At 37.8% G+C, this 17311-nt stretch overlaps 2 protein-coding genes across 3 annotated transcripts in view; both read left to right on the top strand.

Annotated features, from left to right (window-relative positions):
- LOC144628640 (uncharacterized) overlaps nt 1-5313 on the top strand; it is a 47125-nt gene extending 41812 nt beyond the window's left edge. Inside the window, exons 1-6 of one of the 2 annotated variants that reach the window (XM_078486783.1) lie at nt 371-475; nt 2422-2466; nt 3223-3291; nt 3993-4172; nt 4956-5051; nt 5184-5313. In XM_078486783.1, coding sequence (XP_078342909.1) covers nt 3241-3291; nt 3993-4172; nt 4956-5051; nt 5184-5225 — 369 coding nt within the window. In that variant the 5' untranslated portion in view covers nt 371-475; nt 2422-2466; nt 3223-3240 and the 3' untranslated portion in view covers nt 5226-5313. Of the gene's footprint in view, nt 1-370; nt 476-2421; nt 2467-3042; nt 3079-3222; nt 3292-3992; nt 4173-4955; nt 5052-5183 lie in introns of those variants that run through there. The other variant, XM_078486784.1, reaches the window with a different exon arrangement.
- Nucleotides 1-17311, top strand: part of LOC144628635 (uncharacterized) — a 33292-nt gene that overhangs the window by 7136 nt on the left and 8845 nt on the right. The window contains exons 2-5 of the mRNA XM_078486777.1: nt 13632-13718; nt 14011-14190; nt 14920-15015; nt 15509-15704. Coding sequence (XP_078342903.1) covers nt 13632-13718; nt 14011-14190; nt 14920-15015; nt 15509-15704 — 559 coding nt within the window. The remainder of the gene's footprint in view (nt 1-13631; nt 13719-14010; nt 14191-14919; nt 15016-15508; nt 15705-17311) is intronic.

Here is a 17311-nt window from a genome sequence, read left to right as displayed (position 1 = left end):
ACATTGTCAGTGGTTTAAAACGACTAACACTAAGCAGTTCCCCTACGCACTGGAGTTTCTCGTTTGTGAAGCGAGGTGAAGGAGCCGATCCAGCTAAAAAATATTCCTATTAAATGTTAAGCAGTTATATTTTCTGAGGGCAAATTTTGTAAGCGGCAATCTATAGCTGGGAGAATGGTTTATTGATCTATCATAACGAAATATTTCTAAGATACCAACAGTTTCATGAAAAAAATGTTCATCCTGGAAACGCAAACAGGATATGAAAATTCTTTTCTTTAGAACGCCAGGAATAACTTTTATTATGACATGTATTATATGCGACAATTAATCATTAATTAATCATTAAACACGTACGTCGAAAGAAGGTCATTGCTAGTGGGTTTAAAACGACTAACACTTAGCAGTTCTTCTACACACTGAAGTTTCTGAACCGAGGTGGATGAGCTGATCCAGGCATAACAAGCTAAGCAAGGTAGGTTACCAGACTTTAAAGAACCTTCTACTCTACAGGGATCTTAAATTCCGCAGTACAACTCTTTAGCTGTTAACCGTCACTTTTTTTAAAGAACGTCGCGTTTTTCCTTCGCACATTTGATTCGATTGAATCAAAAAAGTATCAGCATCGTGATTCTTCAGAAAATCCATCTTTCTGTTTGGCTGATCATTTTTTTTTCAATTTGTGCTTTGGTGTTTCATTCGCATCTTTGAAACTGTTTTAATTTTTACTCTTTGCCTCAATGACTTTTATGGGGTTGTTTAGTTCTTGTCCTACTTCTTCATTGCCTTTGTATTTTGAGCACACCAAGTTGTTTTGATCAGTTCGATCAGTGTTAAAATGATTGAAAATCTCTAACAGCAAATAGAAGTCTAAATTTAATACAAGGTTTAAATAAGCTGCACTTGTGTAACGATTTACCTTTAACACTGTTCTTCGGTAAAAGACAAAGCAGACTGTTGAGAAACTTAATGTATTCGTAGCTAAGCATGACAATTAAAAAAAGTTTAATAAGAACAGAAATATCAATAATGTTTAAGAGGAAATCCGCCAGGACTTCGAGTAGTTATTGGACAAAATTATGTACCAAAACTATTTACACCTGATTGCAAGCTTTTGTGTTACTGCTTCAAATATCTTATCGAAAGAAATCTTTTCTAACAACACCAAACATCGAAAACAAATTTCGAAGCTCCACTAAATTCCCATGAATCGCTTAAAAGATGTGAACTTTTGCCCATAGCTTGTGAACTTTGAATATCATTTTCTCAGACTCTGATAAGAAATTGTTGTACCAGAATTATTTCGACCTTATTGCAAACTTTTTTGTTACTGCTTCAAATATCTTATCAAAAGAAATCTTTTCTAACAACACCAAACATCGAAAACAAGTTTCGAAGTTCCGCTGAATTCCACTGGATCGCTTAAGACGAATTTACAAAATGGCTACACGTGAGATTTTGCCTATACCTTGTGAACTTTGAAATTCATTTTCTCAGACTCTGATAAGAAATTGTTGTTGGTGTTATCACGGATAATTACTTACATCTTTACATACTACTTATTAACCGAGAGTGAGGTCATTACAGGGGAATCTCAGACCGAGGCCTTGCTGTATTGACCGAGCGACAGCGAGGTCAATACATCAAGGTCGAGGTCTGAGATTCCCCTGTAATGACCGAACGGACGAGGTTAATAAGTTATTTATTATATGGCCTTTAAGCACTATTCAAAAAAGAGTATAATCAAGGGAAAAAACACTGGAGGTAAAACTCGCTCTCTGTGGCTCTCTTCGTCGCTCATACTAAAGAAGTATCTGTATGCTTATATTTTTCTTTCAGTTATTGAAAAGATAGTTATGTTTTGTCGGCATTTTTTGTTGTTTTTGCCCCCTCGCTAGTAGCTTTTACTCACAACTCAAAAAACCGTCGAGCCGAGAAAAATTTTCATAATGCCCGGTCATTACAAGAAAATAATGCCCGCTCAGCAGCCAATCAGAGCGCGCGTGCTATTGTAGCCATATAATAACTTTTATTAAGGGTAGGAAATAACGCAATAGGATTTAAATTATTCTGGTATTCGATTTTTGTCCAACTTAACTAAATATTACTCGACTTCCTAGTGGATTCCGTCTTAACAACACCAATAGTCTATGGACAAAGATGGGTACAGGATAAGCACGCATAATAAAATCAAAAGTGAGCATTAGATAAAAACAAGATAACCGATGAAAATGGCCATCAAACAAAATTTAGGCTACTGTTTTGGTCCATAATTCTTTTATACTGCTATAAGTTTTTATGGAGGGTTTCATATTTTTCGTAAGAGGTTGCGGGAGACATTGTAGTTAGTTTGAGAAATTATTCACCCTTTTTGTTGCTTCATCTAATAATATTGGAATTCTATCCTATTCTATTTTGTAGCTTTTTGTTTTCTTCTATCAACCAAGTTGTCGATTGCGAGTTAAGGTAAGTAAAAAAAAATTCGATTCTTCTAAAAACAGATGCTTGGAAAACGCACAACTGAGAGACTTCTTACGGTCTTATAACTCAAATATATAAACGCAACTGTTAGTGAATTCCCTTGGCTACTCAAGAAGGTTCAGGTTCTTGAAATACAAGAAAAGAAAAAAATAAGTGATCTATGCAAGTTTTTTGGTCTTTTTTTCAGTATTCCACTGAAATTGCAGTTTTAAAACCAATTTTTTAAATTGGATATTATTAGCGAATAAGTCGTTCATTGATGAATGCCCTCTGAAGAATTAAAACACTTCCAACTTTTGCAAAATATATTCATTCCGCTAAAAGTGTGGCAAAAAGTCAGTTTCTAATGATGATGTGTTTATACAGAAACAGTTCAGTTGTGAAAATATGAATTTGTTTATGTGCACGCCAAGTTTATTAACAATAGCAAGCTCGTACAACCCAGCTTCGAAACGCGAAAAATCTCGCTCATTACACAATGAAACGAAGAACACACACTAAAGTGAGACGGGTGAGTGACCAAGCTCAGTTTGTCGTCGAAGTTTTGGGAAGGAAAGCCAACCATAAACTAAAGCAAGCGGAGAGAAAACGTTCAAGGTAAAATTTACGTAGACATACACAAATAATTGCACCTCAATCTGAACTGGGGATTTTTTCAGTTCCTCATCGTTCCATGCACATTTGTTTGATTCAAAACAAAAAAAGTAATAATTCTGTCCCATGTTTTTATTACATTACCAGTGTCATTACACAGACAAGATGACGTTCCGATATATTCCAGTGTTCTGCTGTTTTCTGGCTCTTTTGCTGGTAAGTTTTACTGTTTAATTTAATTTACTTATAACAATTATGAAATTGAAAATAAATAGCCTTTCCTTGCCCTGAAAAGCAGTTAAAAAGAAGATTTATAAAACGCACCCTTAATTTCATTCTTACGGTCCCTTATAATCATGAAATTGAAAATAAATAGCCTTTCCTAGCCCTGAAAAGCAGCTAAAAGAAGATTTGTAAAACGCACCCTTAATTTCATTCTTGCGGTCCCTTATAATCATGAAATTGAAAATAAATAGCCTTTCCTTGCCCTGAAAATTAGTTAAAAAGTAGATTTACCAAACGCACCCTTAATTTTATCCTTGCGCTTCCTTACCATTTTTAGTGATTAATTGAAAGGAATTGTTCCAGTGCATATCGGTTGGGGATTAAAAGTTGTACATATAGCGACTACCAATTTTATGCCAGTCTCACATTAATTGTAAGAAAGGATGTTCTTTATTTGTATTTGATTTTTTTTTTCTTTTTTTAAGTAACCTATAAAGTGGAGTTGGCTAACGCAGGCCTTCTCCATCCCCTTACAGTCTAGTAAGATACTTGAAATACTGACTCGTCCCCAGTCGTCTTTTGAGTCCGTCTTGAGTCGACTGCTGAACACGGAGGGAATCGCGTCTTGCAATTTTCGCATAAGAGACGACTAGGGAAGAGTCAGGCTGAAATATATATATTTCTTTCTTCAGACTTTGCAGGATTCTGCTGGTGATTCAGTGGTGAAATACAAATTGAAGGTGGAGACTGAAGACGGGAAGGATCATGAAGAAGAGGTTGAAATTGACACTGACAAGGAAACGGAGACTTTCCATGTGCCAAAGACTTCTCCTGATCAAGAAGAGGCAGACATAATCCTTGACTTTAAAAAGGTCGGCGATGTGAAATCCACGCATGTTCAGTAACTTAAAGGCCTTTGTCACGGATTTGAACAGTTTTTGAACAATGAAAATTTATATTTGTGTCGTGGGAAACCTAACAATAATGGTCCATTCTTGTTAAAAATTGCTAAATTAGAGCACAGAAACTGTTAACAAGCGTCTTTGGCTGCGGATGGCTAGGATGGAGAAGGATTGCAACTTGAAAAATTGAGGCTAAACTTTTCAAGTTGTTTCCGCGCATCTTCAAAAAATCGAGATTTATGGCCGAAGTTTGAATGCAATCCACAAATTAAGGTTATACCTTCCTTTACATGTGAAAAGTTAATGATTCGCTTGCGTTAAGTTGCTTTCGATTTATTTCAGAACAGATTAGACCAAAAATCTGCGAAATCCCAATGACATTGATCCTTTAAACTATAATTTGCTGGGGGGGGGGGGGGAGGAGAGAAAGGTGAAGAAAAGGGGCAAAGTGAGGTTAAGTTTTGGAGAGAGGAAAGGAACTGGGGAAGTGAGAGGGGAGGGACTAGAGAGGAAAGAGTAGTAGGAGATGGGATAGAAGTGTAAGGCAATTAAAGTTTGGGTCTGATAGGGTTAGTAGTTGACTGAGAGTAATAACCAAACCATTTTGAGTAGTGTACTAAATGAATTGTTAGGGATATTTCATTATTTCAACTAGAACCAAAATGTTTTCAAGATTATGACCTCATAAAATGCCATTTCGGTGAAGAAGCTTTTGTAAACTCACTCAAACAATGTATTTGAACTTTTCTGCAGAATCTTATGATGGTCCGTCTGCCAGAGGCCGGTAAATGCATTCTGAGTGAATCGACTGAAAATGCTCCAAAACCGGCCGACTTAGAGCAATCCCTGGTAAGTTAATATGTATTTCCCTTATAACTGCAAATATAATTGAAGTCATCCAAAATAAGACATTGATTACTTTACAAAGTTAAGGCAAATGACTGGTTAAAAGATTACCTTTTTAAATTCATTTCTGGACAGAAAAACAGAGTTGGAGTTACAGTGGACAAAAATCGAACTTGAAATTTGAGATCAAGGAAAGTCTCGATGACCGTTCCATGCTGAGTGACGAAATGGCGAAGCTGTGTGAAAACCTACCCATTTACCTTGTTGCCAAGGTAGACAAGGCTCCGACAGACATGGACGTACCGGTGGACAGAGCACCTGGAAAACGTAAGTGAAACCTTTGGAACTCGGCATTGAATAAGGCAAAATGGGTTGTTTATGAGTACAGACCAGGGCCGTAACTAGCAAGAGGCAAGACGAGGCACTTGCCTCTTGCTAGTTTAAATTAAAAACAAAATACAGTGGAACCCCGATATAACGATATGCCAAGGGAGTAGTAAAATAATATCGTTATATCGAAGAATTGTTATATCGAAACTCCCGATATAACGATATGGCCGTAAAATAACCGAAAATATCGTTATATCGGGGTAAACCTAACAAGTACTTTTCACTGCATATTAGAGGAGGATAAAGGGAATAATTTTGATAAGAAAGCTTAGAACACAGTATCATTTTCATATATCACCGTACAAAGCTGTTTTTAGAAACGTTAGAGATGACTCGATTACCGTAATGTTATTGCATTAAATTCGATGTTTTGCAAGTAAAATGTGACTGTGTACTGATAATATCGTTATATCGGGAGGATATTACGTTCGGTCCGCTAAATTCTCATCGTTATATCGGGAATTTCGTTATATCGAAGATCGTTATATCGGGGTTCCGTCCCGTACATTTTACTGTTACTTTTGCTGGGACATCGGGGTTCCACTGTATGTTTCAGTTGTTGGGAAAAAAAATCCGCAGTTCAACAAGATTGAGTTTTCTCAAGAAATGCGTCATAAAAAATGTCTCTTTTTCCTCTATTGCTATTACAGTAATGGTATGAAACAAATGTCCAATCATTGGTCAACGAGTTGTGATCATTTTCTTGACAATAAAAGTTACCCGATAAAGAGTTGTAAAGAGTTGTAATTAATTACCTGTATCTTAAGAACAGAGAAGTGTATAGGCCTGAGGAAACCTCTGTTCATATTAAAAATATGTGCATAAAACAGCTCCGTAACTACGAAAAGTTTGAGATTTTGCTATGGCTTTCCGGGTGCGAAAACTTCAACTTAGTACTATAAGGCCCCTGCGCCTCTCATTTCATTATTATTACTGAAAACTTTACTAAGTTTTTGTTTGTTGTTCTAGGTACCAAACGTTCTCCTTGCCGCCAAGTTTGTCGCACTGAGCAACATACGGTTTGCTTTCTTTTTTTCTGCTTCAACGAAAATAGATGGGTGTGCCAACACATTTGCTGAGCGTAACCGAGTGGCACTTGAATGACTAAATAGACTAAGGGGGGATAGCATTAAGGTTCTGACATGTGTTTTAATTACACTGAATTAAGCAAAGTCGATAAAGTCAATAAAGCGATGTGCCACAAACTAGTTTGTCTCCTTTGTTTATTTTAATATATACAAATTCGCAGCTTATTTTGGGTCCTTTATATTGGTCTGAAAAGGTTAATTCTGTTTGAAAAAAAGAAATCAACTTAAAAATGCTAATAGGGACCTTAAGAGAAAGTACTGAAGCCCCTTACTTTTTATTGGAACTGAACTATGATGGCGATGATATGGCTGGCGGACGAGCCGCCACTTTGAAAATCGTCGCGGAGAAGACCCTAGGAACGACCTTACAGTTTTCCCGCGTTCATAGCCAAAATCAGTCAGCGGTCTCGCTCTCAGTCTCTACCAGCTGAAACACGAAAACTGTCAACACTAGGTTCCCATTTCCAGATATTTTACTTGCACAGTTGCAAATGTGCACCTTTTCTTCTTTGTTAAACCTTAGTTAACATTTCAATCTTCGAGAGCTGAAGGAGACTAATATTGTGCCCATTATTCCATTATTCCTGTCCTCAAAATTTCATAGTTCTCTTCTGATTCCAATTAAGAAAAAAATACATTATTCCAGCGAAGTGCCGATGATTATTCCAAACAATGCACAACACCGCTTCTGGTATTCCCTTATTCCCCAAAACCATTTTCGTTATTCCTATTCCATTATTCCTCAGGTCTTCAGCCCCCGATCTCAAATAAAAACATTGTGTTGGACATGTTACTTCATATAAGCCCACACTACAGGTCTATTACTATTCCCACCGTGGATTCCACGGCAAACTTGTTGTCTGATGCACAGCTGCGATGGATTCGATTAATTTCAACCCCTTTACATCCGAAATAGCCTCACCCCACCCCCGCTCGGGTGGGCTTTAAAGGCGCCAAGCGAGGTCGCTGAAAGAGGAAAAAAATTAAATCCCCCGTAATTCATCCTTTATTTTTCTTTTAATTAGACTTCGTATGCATTTCCAACTTAGGGCCTGATTACATGAGCCGGGCTGGCCCGGTTAGCCGGGCTGGCTCGGTTTGCCGAGATGACTTTCAATACCCCCCAGTATTACATGAGCCCGGTTAGCCGGGCTGGCCCGGTTTGCCGAGATGACTTTCAGCCCGGTTTTAGCATGAATGATCAGAGCACGAATGATCTTAATCACCTTTTTCCGGCAATTTGGTGGTTAATTTTTTGCACTTATGCAGCTGGATGGGTTACGTTACCTCTCGCGGCATCCTATTTAGAAGGAGTAGCATTGATTTTTTTCGTCGGATATTGTGCTCGAAAGAGAAATTTAATGCTGGCCCGCTTAGCCGGGCTGGCCCGGTTAACGCGATTACATGGAAAATTTTCAGCCCGGCTACCCGAGATCCCGGCATCGCGATACCGAGATCTCGGCTAAGCGGGCTGGCCCGGTTGTCATGTAATCGCGAAGTTGATTTTTGTTGCGTTTAACAGACGTGCCGAGATCTCGGCAAACCGAGCCAGCCCGGCTCATGTAATCAGGCCCTAAATATCAATTCAGCAAAATTTCCTTCTCCGCTTTCAAACAGCTGCCTCGCTGGCGTAAAGGAGGAACGGAAGTCTTTTTACAGTTGTTTGCGATAAAAAGCGTTGAAATTGAATTTTAACAGCGAGCTCTCACGGAAAAAACTTTATTTGAAAGTTAATTTTGGGATTTTCTGCAGATAAGGCAGAACATATGCCTTAAAGTGATGCTTGTGATGTGCCACAAAAAAGCTCGTCTCTTTTGTTAAGATATTTTCACGAAGTCCACTGCGTACTGAACGGTTAAGCTTACTCAATAAGAATTTCAGGAGCCATAATATAGTTTGAAAAGATTAATGCCGTTTCAGAAAATCAGTTCACTTTTAAAATGTCAAAAGGGACCTTTTTGAGGACATAAGTCCGTCAAGTCCCTGTATTTTCTGTTGAAATCCCCAAAAGTAGCGACTCCCCTTTAAGTAAGTAACACTCCTTGAAAGAAACAGCGAGTTCCGCAACCTCTTAGCAATTTTCGCGCGTTTATTTCCGGGTCGCGCGCTTGTAATCCTATTTCCGGTCCGCTGTCTCTCAATTCTATCATGATGAACTGCAAACGGGGGAACTCAAAGGATAGGGCTCTCAGTTTTTCCTAAAAAAAATTATCTCCAAATTAATAGCCAAAGTATATACATGAAAACAGAGTGAGAGACACGATACTTCGTATCAAACGATACACTGTAAGTCCTGTCCAGTGAGAAAAAATTCAGTGGCTCAGTTGAGATTCACACCCACTATCTTCGGGTTACATGTCCACTGCTCTAACATCTAACATCTAAGCTACAGAGACACTATGGGAACAGCACGTGAGTAAATCCCATTTGATCTAAGGCATGTGTACAGGAATTTCCTGCAACGAACATGTGGAACGTGTGTTACATGTAACATTACACTGGACATTTTAGCACTCTTAATTTGACCCATTATATCACAAAAATAAATCTGCATTCTGAAAGCCGTATTATTTTCGGTGATTTATGCTTGACTCTAAGCGTCGCGTGGCAAGATGATTTATCGAAGCGTCATTGCTTGTTTTGAATTTAGCCGACATTACAGAGATTAATTAATAACTACACTTCTTTTTTTTTTTTTGCTGCGAGCGGCAAAAATCCCGCTTTCGCCGTTTACTGTCTACCAGTTATACCGGAAGGTGAGTAATTGATGCGAACAAGTCAATTATTGACCAAGGCAAATCTAGGCACAGTATTGCATCCAAATGTACAACAAACCCAAGATTTTTGAAACGAAAATTTCCATTCGAAAATACCCGGCACTCTCCCCCCCCCCCCCCGGTATATTATGCAAGATCTCCCAAAAACTGCAACCCATGAGAAAATTGAAGCCCAGGGTTTATTTGCGAATTTTACTGTACTTCAAAAGTAAGCTCGTAGCCAGGATCTGTGTATGTCGTTGTAATTTTAAAAGCCAGCCAAAATTTTCTCGTCATAAACTGAATATTCTTTATCAAGGTCTCAAATTTTCAGTTCTCCCGCTTGGGTTAAGAATCTGTCTACGGTGGGGTAGGTGACTCCATAACCGCCAAAATTGCTAAAACAAGGGCAACAGGGTCACCGCAATTTTTTTTTAGAAAAATCAAGATAAAAAAGAAGGAAAGATCGAAGCGACTCTGCAACATTGGACTATTAGTCGTTGTGCCATGCGCAGTAGTACCATAGCTGAAGGTATGTATTGCTTATGCAGTGTGAGAGGTCATGATATAAAGCAGGTATGGAAGTATTTTTTTAGAACTACTGACTAAAAACGGAAATTAGTAAAAATTGCGGAATTTTCACCTTCCTATTTAACTTCCCTTCGTGGCCTCAGAATCATAACGGCTGAAAAACGACGTATTTTTCTTCCACCCTAGCTTCGATACACCATGGTTCCAGAGTTTTTCGTCTTTCTCTGCTGTGTTATGCTACATTGTTACTAAAAAAATCTGTTGAGAGCGATGTAATTAAATACCGTGAACTAAGCCACTCTCCTCACAAAAGAGAAATAATTAGTAATAAGCCCCCCTAATCTCAGACAGAAAATCCTCCTGAAAATAAACCCATGGGCTTATATTTAGTTATAGCTCTCAGAGAAGGAGTTAACTTTTCCGATTACAAACCGCCTAATGAAGTGCTTCTCCCGGGGGAGAGGGAAGGGTGCTTCTTTTGTATTTTACGTTGTTCGAGAATGCTCAGATACTTGTCTTGTTGGTTTAACGACTTGTTGTATGCACCAAAGCATTGTCAGACACAGTATTGCGTCCAGACATATAACAAACCCAAAGATTTTTGAAAACTAAGCCACTCTCCCCCAAAAAAGAAAAATAATAATAAGTTCCCGAAATCTCAGACGGAAGATCCTACTGAAAATATACCCATGTGCTTATATTTAGTTCTAGCTCTCAAAAAAAGAGTTGACTTTTCCGTGACCTACTTTAGTGCTTGTTTTGTATTTAATTACAATTTTAAAATTATTTTAATGTCCCCAATTAGCCTAACAGCTAGAGACTACGACACTTTAATAAAGTTCATTCATTAAATTTTATTCATTTACATTGTTCAAGAATGCTTAGATACCTGTAATGTTGGTTTAACGACTTGTTGTCTGCACCAAAACATTGTGCCCAAATATATATAACAAAACCAAGGATTATTAAAACGCAAATTTTCATCCGAAAAAAGGCCCCACCCTCCCCACCCCCCGTATATAACACCTCCAGGAAATAAGTTCATCCGAAAGGTGCGTTGAGAAAATGTAAGCCCAGAGTTTATTTTCGAATTTTACAGCGCATCAAAGTTAAAGTCATTGCCCGGAGCTGTCAACGTTTTTGTAATTTTAAGCGTCAGCCAAATTTTCCTGTAGCAAATATTTCTTTAGCCCAGGACTCGACTCAGATTTTCGTTTCTTCCGCAAGGGTCAGAATCTGTCAGTTGTAACATGCGTACCACAGCTGAAGGAAGTGCTAAAACGAAGGCACATATGAAGAGAGCTACTTTGATCTTTCTTCTTATTTTGTTTTGTTTTTATAGCAAAGCCCATTAAGTAGAGCAGGGTAGCTGAAACATTATTCTTGTAAAATGTCACGGAAGTATTGCTCAAGCAGTGTGAGAGGTCAGGCCTTATAGCAGACATGGAAGTTTTGCTCACATCTACGTATACTGACTTAAAATGGAAATTAATAACAATAGCGGAATTTTCCCGGTCCTATTTAACTTCTCTTTGTAGCCTCATAATCATTACGGATAAAAAAAAGTCCCATTTTCTTCCACCCTAGCTTCAGTACACCCTGGTTCCAGAGTTTTTCGTGTTTCCTTCCTCTACTGTAATGTCACACTGTTACTAAAGACTACGACACTTTAATAAAGTTCATTCATTAAATTTTATTCATTTACATTGTTCAAGAATGCTTAGATACCTGTAATGTTGGTTTAACGACTTGTTGTCTGCACCAAAGCATTGTGCCCAAATATATAACAAACCCAAAGATTATTAAAACGCGAACTTTCATCCGAAAAAAAGGCCCCACCCTCCCCACCCCCCGTATGTAAGACCACCAGAAAATAAGCCCATCCGAAAGGTGCGTTGAGAAAATGTAAGCCCAGAGTTTAGTTTCGAAAATAACAGTGCAATAAAGTTAAAGTCATTGGTGTCCACGTTTTTGTAATTTTAAGCTTCAGCCAAATTTTCCTGTCGCAAATATTTCTTTAGTCTCTTTTAGTCCAGGACTCAGATTTTCAGTTTCTTCCGCATGGGATCAGAATCTGTCAGTTGTTGTAACATAAATACTGTAGTTTTAGAGATGAATTTTACAAAAATATAGAGAATCAAATACCAAACATAACACAATTATCTCCTATGCAAGCCACCAAAAAATTAATGAATTCTTATAATTATTATTTAAATACTCAACTAATGACGTTCATTGTGAGATGCTTATCTTTACGAAATAATCTTCTATCGAATGAAAGTAATGTAACACATACATAATTTTTTTCATTCCTATTACATGATTATTATTGTTATAAGTTTCGCTTTAGTTTAGTTATACGCTTTTGCAATACTGTATTTACTTATAGTCATGCAAATAAAGCTTGTTGTTGTTGTTGTTGTTGTTGTTGTTGTTGTAACATGCGCAGTGGTACCATAGCTAAAGGAAGTGCTAAAACGAGGGCACATATATGACTCTGCTGTAGTAGGCTTTCCTACAAAAACAAACAAACAAAACAAAACAGGAAGAAAGATTGAAGTGGCTCTGCTGTTGGTAGCTGAAACATTATTCTGGTAAAATGTCACGGAAGTATTGCTCAAGCAGTGTGAGAGGTCAGGTTATACAACAGACATGGAATACTTAGAACTTAAGTGGCTTAAGAAGAAAACTCGCACCAAAAATGCAGAATTCTCCCCGTTCTATCTGTCTGCTCTTTGTTAGTTTGAAAGCATTACGGCTGAAGACCTCAATAAACCGTCCCGAGGTTTTCTTTCTTCTTTCTTTTGCTACTAGCAAAATCGTTTTTGAACATTTAAGGGTGAAATTATTTTTAGTATTCGTGCGCGTGTGTAATTTTTCAACATGCAAAAGTTATATCACATTTTACTGTTTCTTTAGTCCGGGTCTCAAATTCTTGGTTGTTTCGCGTGTGTTTTCAGTGATGGTAAAACAGGCCAATATACCCGTACTTGATCATGGTCTCCTTTCCATGCTTTTCCATTGATAAAGATCAAAACTTTTCAGGCCAGTAGAAGGGAAGCACCGAGTAAAAGTTAGAGAGAATAAGAAAGAAGAGAAAAACGAAAAGAAAAGGAGCAAGGAAAAAAAATCGGAACGGTTCAGCAATGCGCCAAAGTAAAATATTGTACATTTCTGCATGGAAATTTCATCAAAATCTTGCTGCAGTGTCAGAAAGTGCATTTCTAGCAAAGTTTAGAGGAATTTAGGACTGTAGCGCCAAAAAATCAAATAACGGTTAAAAAACGTGTTTTCGGATAAAAATGAACAAACACTGGGTTGTTGTGATTGGAGGAAGCTAGTGTAAAGGACGTGCTGAAGGAAGTGCTAAAGGAAGTGCTTACCGACTAGCTAAAGCGAGGGCAGCAAGTGGTGTTGAAATAAGAAAATAAGACGCTTTCATCCGTGATATCAAGTTAAAAATGAGGAAACGCTGAGCGGACTTCAGATGGTATAAAAATGCGTACGGTTCGCTCATATGAACCTATATCCATACTCAGTGGAAAAGTTTGAAGTCCTATTCATCTGCTATACAAGAAGCAAGAAGAACGAAGAACTTACAGTTTTCTTTTACGGGAGAAAGATGGTAAGTTTTAACATAGTGTAAGCTGTAAGGGTCTCTGGTTATATCAGTTTTTACTTGTAAATACTGAATAACTTAAACAATTTTCATTTTGTTGACGATATGTGCATGGGTAGCCCATTTTAACCAGTTTTTCACTCGCTATTATTACTGAGGAGTTATTAAAAAGTTAATTTATCTCATTTTTCTTCACCAGGGTTTCAAGTTGTTCATTTTGTGCCTTACTCTTTTGGCTGTCGCCGTTTCTGCCTCGACTATCTGCAAATGTGGCCAAGAAGAAAAGGTAACTGATAATTAAAATATCAGCGGTTTTTTTCTGAGTCACCAGCGTTTCAGTTTTTTAGTCCTGAGCAGTCGACAAAAACATCTCCGTATATACCCATCAAAAAATTGTCGAGCGATTAACAATTGTTTGTTAGTGTGAAGATAATTTTGAGAAAGGTTCCTTCCTTTGATTTGAAAAGTTCCGTTCCTTTGCTTTTACTAATCTTCAAAGAGGACTGGGTAATGCTACCCGCCCCCATCCCCTCAAAGCCGTCTAGTTAGAGAACTGAAATATACTTTTCCATTTTCAGCCTTTGCAGGATTCTGCTAGTGATTCAGTGGAAAAATATAAATTAAAGTTGAAGACTGAAGACGGGAAGGATTATGACGAAGAGGTTGAAATTGACACTAAAAAGGAAACGGAGACTTTCCATGTACCAAAGACCGCTACCGATGAAAAAGAGGCCGACATAGTCCTTGATTTTAAAAAGGTCAGTGAAGTGAGACAACTGCATGTTTACTCCAAAATTTGTTGTCGAAGGAGGGATAAGGAGGATGGGAAAGAGGAAGGGAAAGGGGAAGGGGAGATACTATACAGTCCGGTCCAGAGCACTTCTACTTTTGGAAATGTTTTGATCCGCACACAAAAAACTACTAAAACAAGCAATTATCTAAACAGTGCGCAAATTTGGTGTCACAAATATGGCGCAAGGCCTGTTTACATGAAATGTCATCGAATTTGTCGATCTTAAAAAACGGTCTATTTGTGTACCGTTGATGGCCGGAATGATCTGATTGCAGAAAGAGAAAATCCAGATTTCGTACAACTAGCATAACAATAGAATGTCCCAATATATTTTGAAGAGGGATTGTTATAGTAAAATGAAACTGATCAATCGATTTAGAAGATAATTTGGATAACCAAAAATTGACAAAAGTATCGAAAGTAAAACATCGCGACTGCACAAATTTCACCGCCATCATTTTCCACAATGTCACGCATAACGCTTCTTCGATGCTTTCTTTGTTGTTGCGTTACTAATAGGCAGGTAACACATCCCAGGAGAAGAAGACTTGGCCCTAATGTTATGTCGCCATGCTAAATTGTTTCGAGCATTTTCAGAAGTGGAAATGCTCTGGACTACTGTATGAAATGTTACTTCAGTGTGGAAGCTTTTGTAAAATAATGCAAACAATTATGTATTCGAACTTTTCTGCAGAGTTTGATGATGATCCGTATGCCAGAGGCCAAATCGTGTTATCTAAGTGAATTGACTGAAAATGTACCAAAGCCAGCCGACTTGGTGCGACTTCTGGTAAGTTAATATTCACGTTATTGGTTATGGTCAGTTGTTCTACATTGAAGAAATTCGAAGTAAATACATTCAACTTCTACACCGTCTTCAACTTACAATCAGTCGTTTTTTAGTCGTAATATATATTACGTTAGTAGAAACTCAGCTGTGTTCTATTGGAAATCCGCGAATCTGATTGGTTCTCCCACTGTTTTCTATTCGCCGATAGAAAACAGTCGCGCGCGCGAGTAGCTCTTTAAGCGGTAAATTTTCTTGATTTTCGTCTTCAAAGTGCACAATATTGTAGGTTTTGGACTGCAATCCTTTAGAGTTTCTACTAAAACAATTAGACTACTCGCCCTCGTATTCTATGAGCGCTAGTCAACTCGGCTGCGCCTCGTTGACTATTTGCTCATAGAAAACTCGGGCTCGTAGTCTAATTGTTGATTAGAAATTTCAGTTAAATAAGTTTAAAAGTTAAGAGTTCTGCCTTTTTAAATTATCTGCACACCAGGATTCAAGCAAATCTGGAGTTACAATGGCCAAAAGTCGAACTGAAGAGAAAGTCAAGGTTGCTGGGACTCTTGACGACCGTTCCAAACTGAATGACGAGATGGCGCAGCTGTGTGCCAAGCTACCCATTTACCTTGTTGTCAAGGTGGACAAGGCTCCGGACATGGACGAACCTATGGACAGTGCACCTGTACAACGTAAGTGAAACACTTGGGACATTGACTTACTTAGACAACGTCTTTGATTACAAACTCTCTCTTCTTTGGTGACTTATCTCAGGGTGGTAAAGTGGTTATGCGTGGCGTGTTATGCGTGATCTGCTGTTTCGAGGATCGCGATTCGTGATTACGGCATATAAATAAACTAAAATTGACAAACGATCCAATCATGAAGTCAAAGATTGATCTTGCATGGAGGACGCGTTCGTTCTCTCGGCTTGACCGGCTTGATATTTGATCTTGAGCCAAGCCCTCTTTTTCACCATGTCCTCAAAATATAATACACCACCGAAACTCCCCCAGTGCGGCTAAAGCACATGGTTTATAGTAAGATATAATAATTTGGCTACTGTATCTATATTAATAACAACGTTTCAAATATTTTTAACTAGAAATGTTACAAAGCTTTTATTTGTTGTTTTAGGTACTAAACGTTCGCGTGGCATTTGTTGGCGGGAATGTCGCACCGAGAGCGAAAGGTGTTGCTGGACAATTCTTTTTGTTACTTTCTGCCGCACTCATTATAAACAAGTGTGCACCACGAAATGTATATAAAAAAATCGCTTTTCCTGCCTTAATTAACCAAGTGGCACTCAACAGAATCGATGTAGAAAACTTAAAGGGTCTTAAAAATAAAACAACTTAAAATAAAATTAAAACCTCATGTTATTACAACTTATTACTAATTTGTTTTGGAAAAATTTAAGATTATATATTATATTTTAGTCATTAAGCACTAATATCCTAATTTGTTGCATTTCAACGGCCAGTGCATTCTAGTTAACTTGTTGTTCAGTATAGGAATAACAAGCAAGGTTAACCTGATGTGTGCCTTTATTACATGATTATTGTTTGTATGAGAGTTATAATTAAACAAAATTAATAAAGAAAGCCTACTGATGTGCCACATAATAAACAGCTTGTCTCCTTTGTTCATTATAGTTACCAAGATAAGATCAATTACAAATTCAAAGCTTTTTTGAGTTCTTTACATCGGTTTGAAAACATCAATTCTGTTTTAGAAAATCCACTCTAAAATTGCTAACCACGGGGACCTTTAAGAGAAAATAGATCTCTTGATTCGCTGTTAGAACCGTAGAATTCCGAACTGGTGCACCCCCCCCCCCCCCGGAAGTAGTAAAACCTTTCGCAACCTTATAACAATTTTGCCTAGTTAACTTCCGGTCTCTTTCGCTTCGGGCTCGTATCCTATTCCTACCGTGGGGTCCATGACAAGGTTGGAATGATGAATGTGAGAATACGCTTGCAGAGGATTGAGTACGAAGTTTCTATTAAAGGAGCTATGTCACGAGTATTTTAAGTAACTTTTTGATCTACAAAATTACTTTCAAATTAAAGAAAACCTCAAAACTAGTTTTCTAAGATATCAAAGATAGAAAAACACAAAGAAGAAATAATAAATAAAAAAGAAAAAAGGATGGTCAAGACTGAGCAAGATTAAGGCGGATCACGAAGGACAAACTTGAGAAAATTGCCCAATTTTTTAAGATGCTCCATTAGCTCCTTTAAGAAATAGAAAAGATTAATTTCGAGCCCCCACCGTCCGCAATAACCTCACCCCACTC

Source organism: Oculina patagonica, chromosome 10, assembly GCF_052425735.1.
Source record: "Oculina patagonica isolate OP01 chromosome 10, crgOcupat, whole genome shotgun sequence".
Classification (NCBI taxonomy): domain Eukaryota; kingdom Metazoa; phylum Cnidaria; class Anthozoa; order Scleractinia; family Oculinidae; genus Oculina; species Oculina patagonica.
Note: the sequence above shows the minus strand (reverse complement) of the source record. Positions and strands in the feature narration are given on the sequence as shown.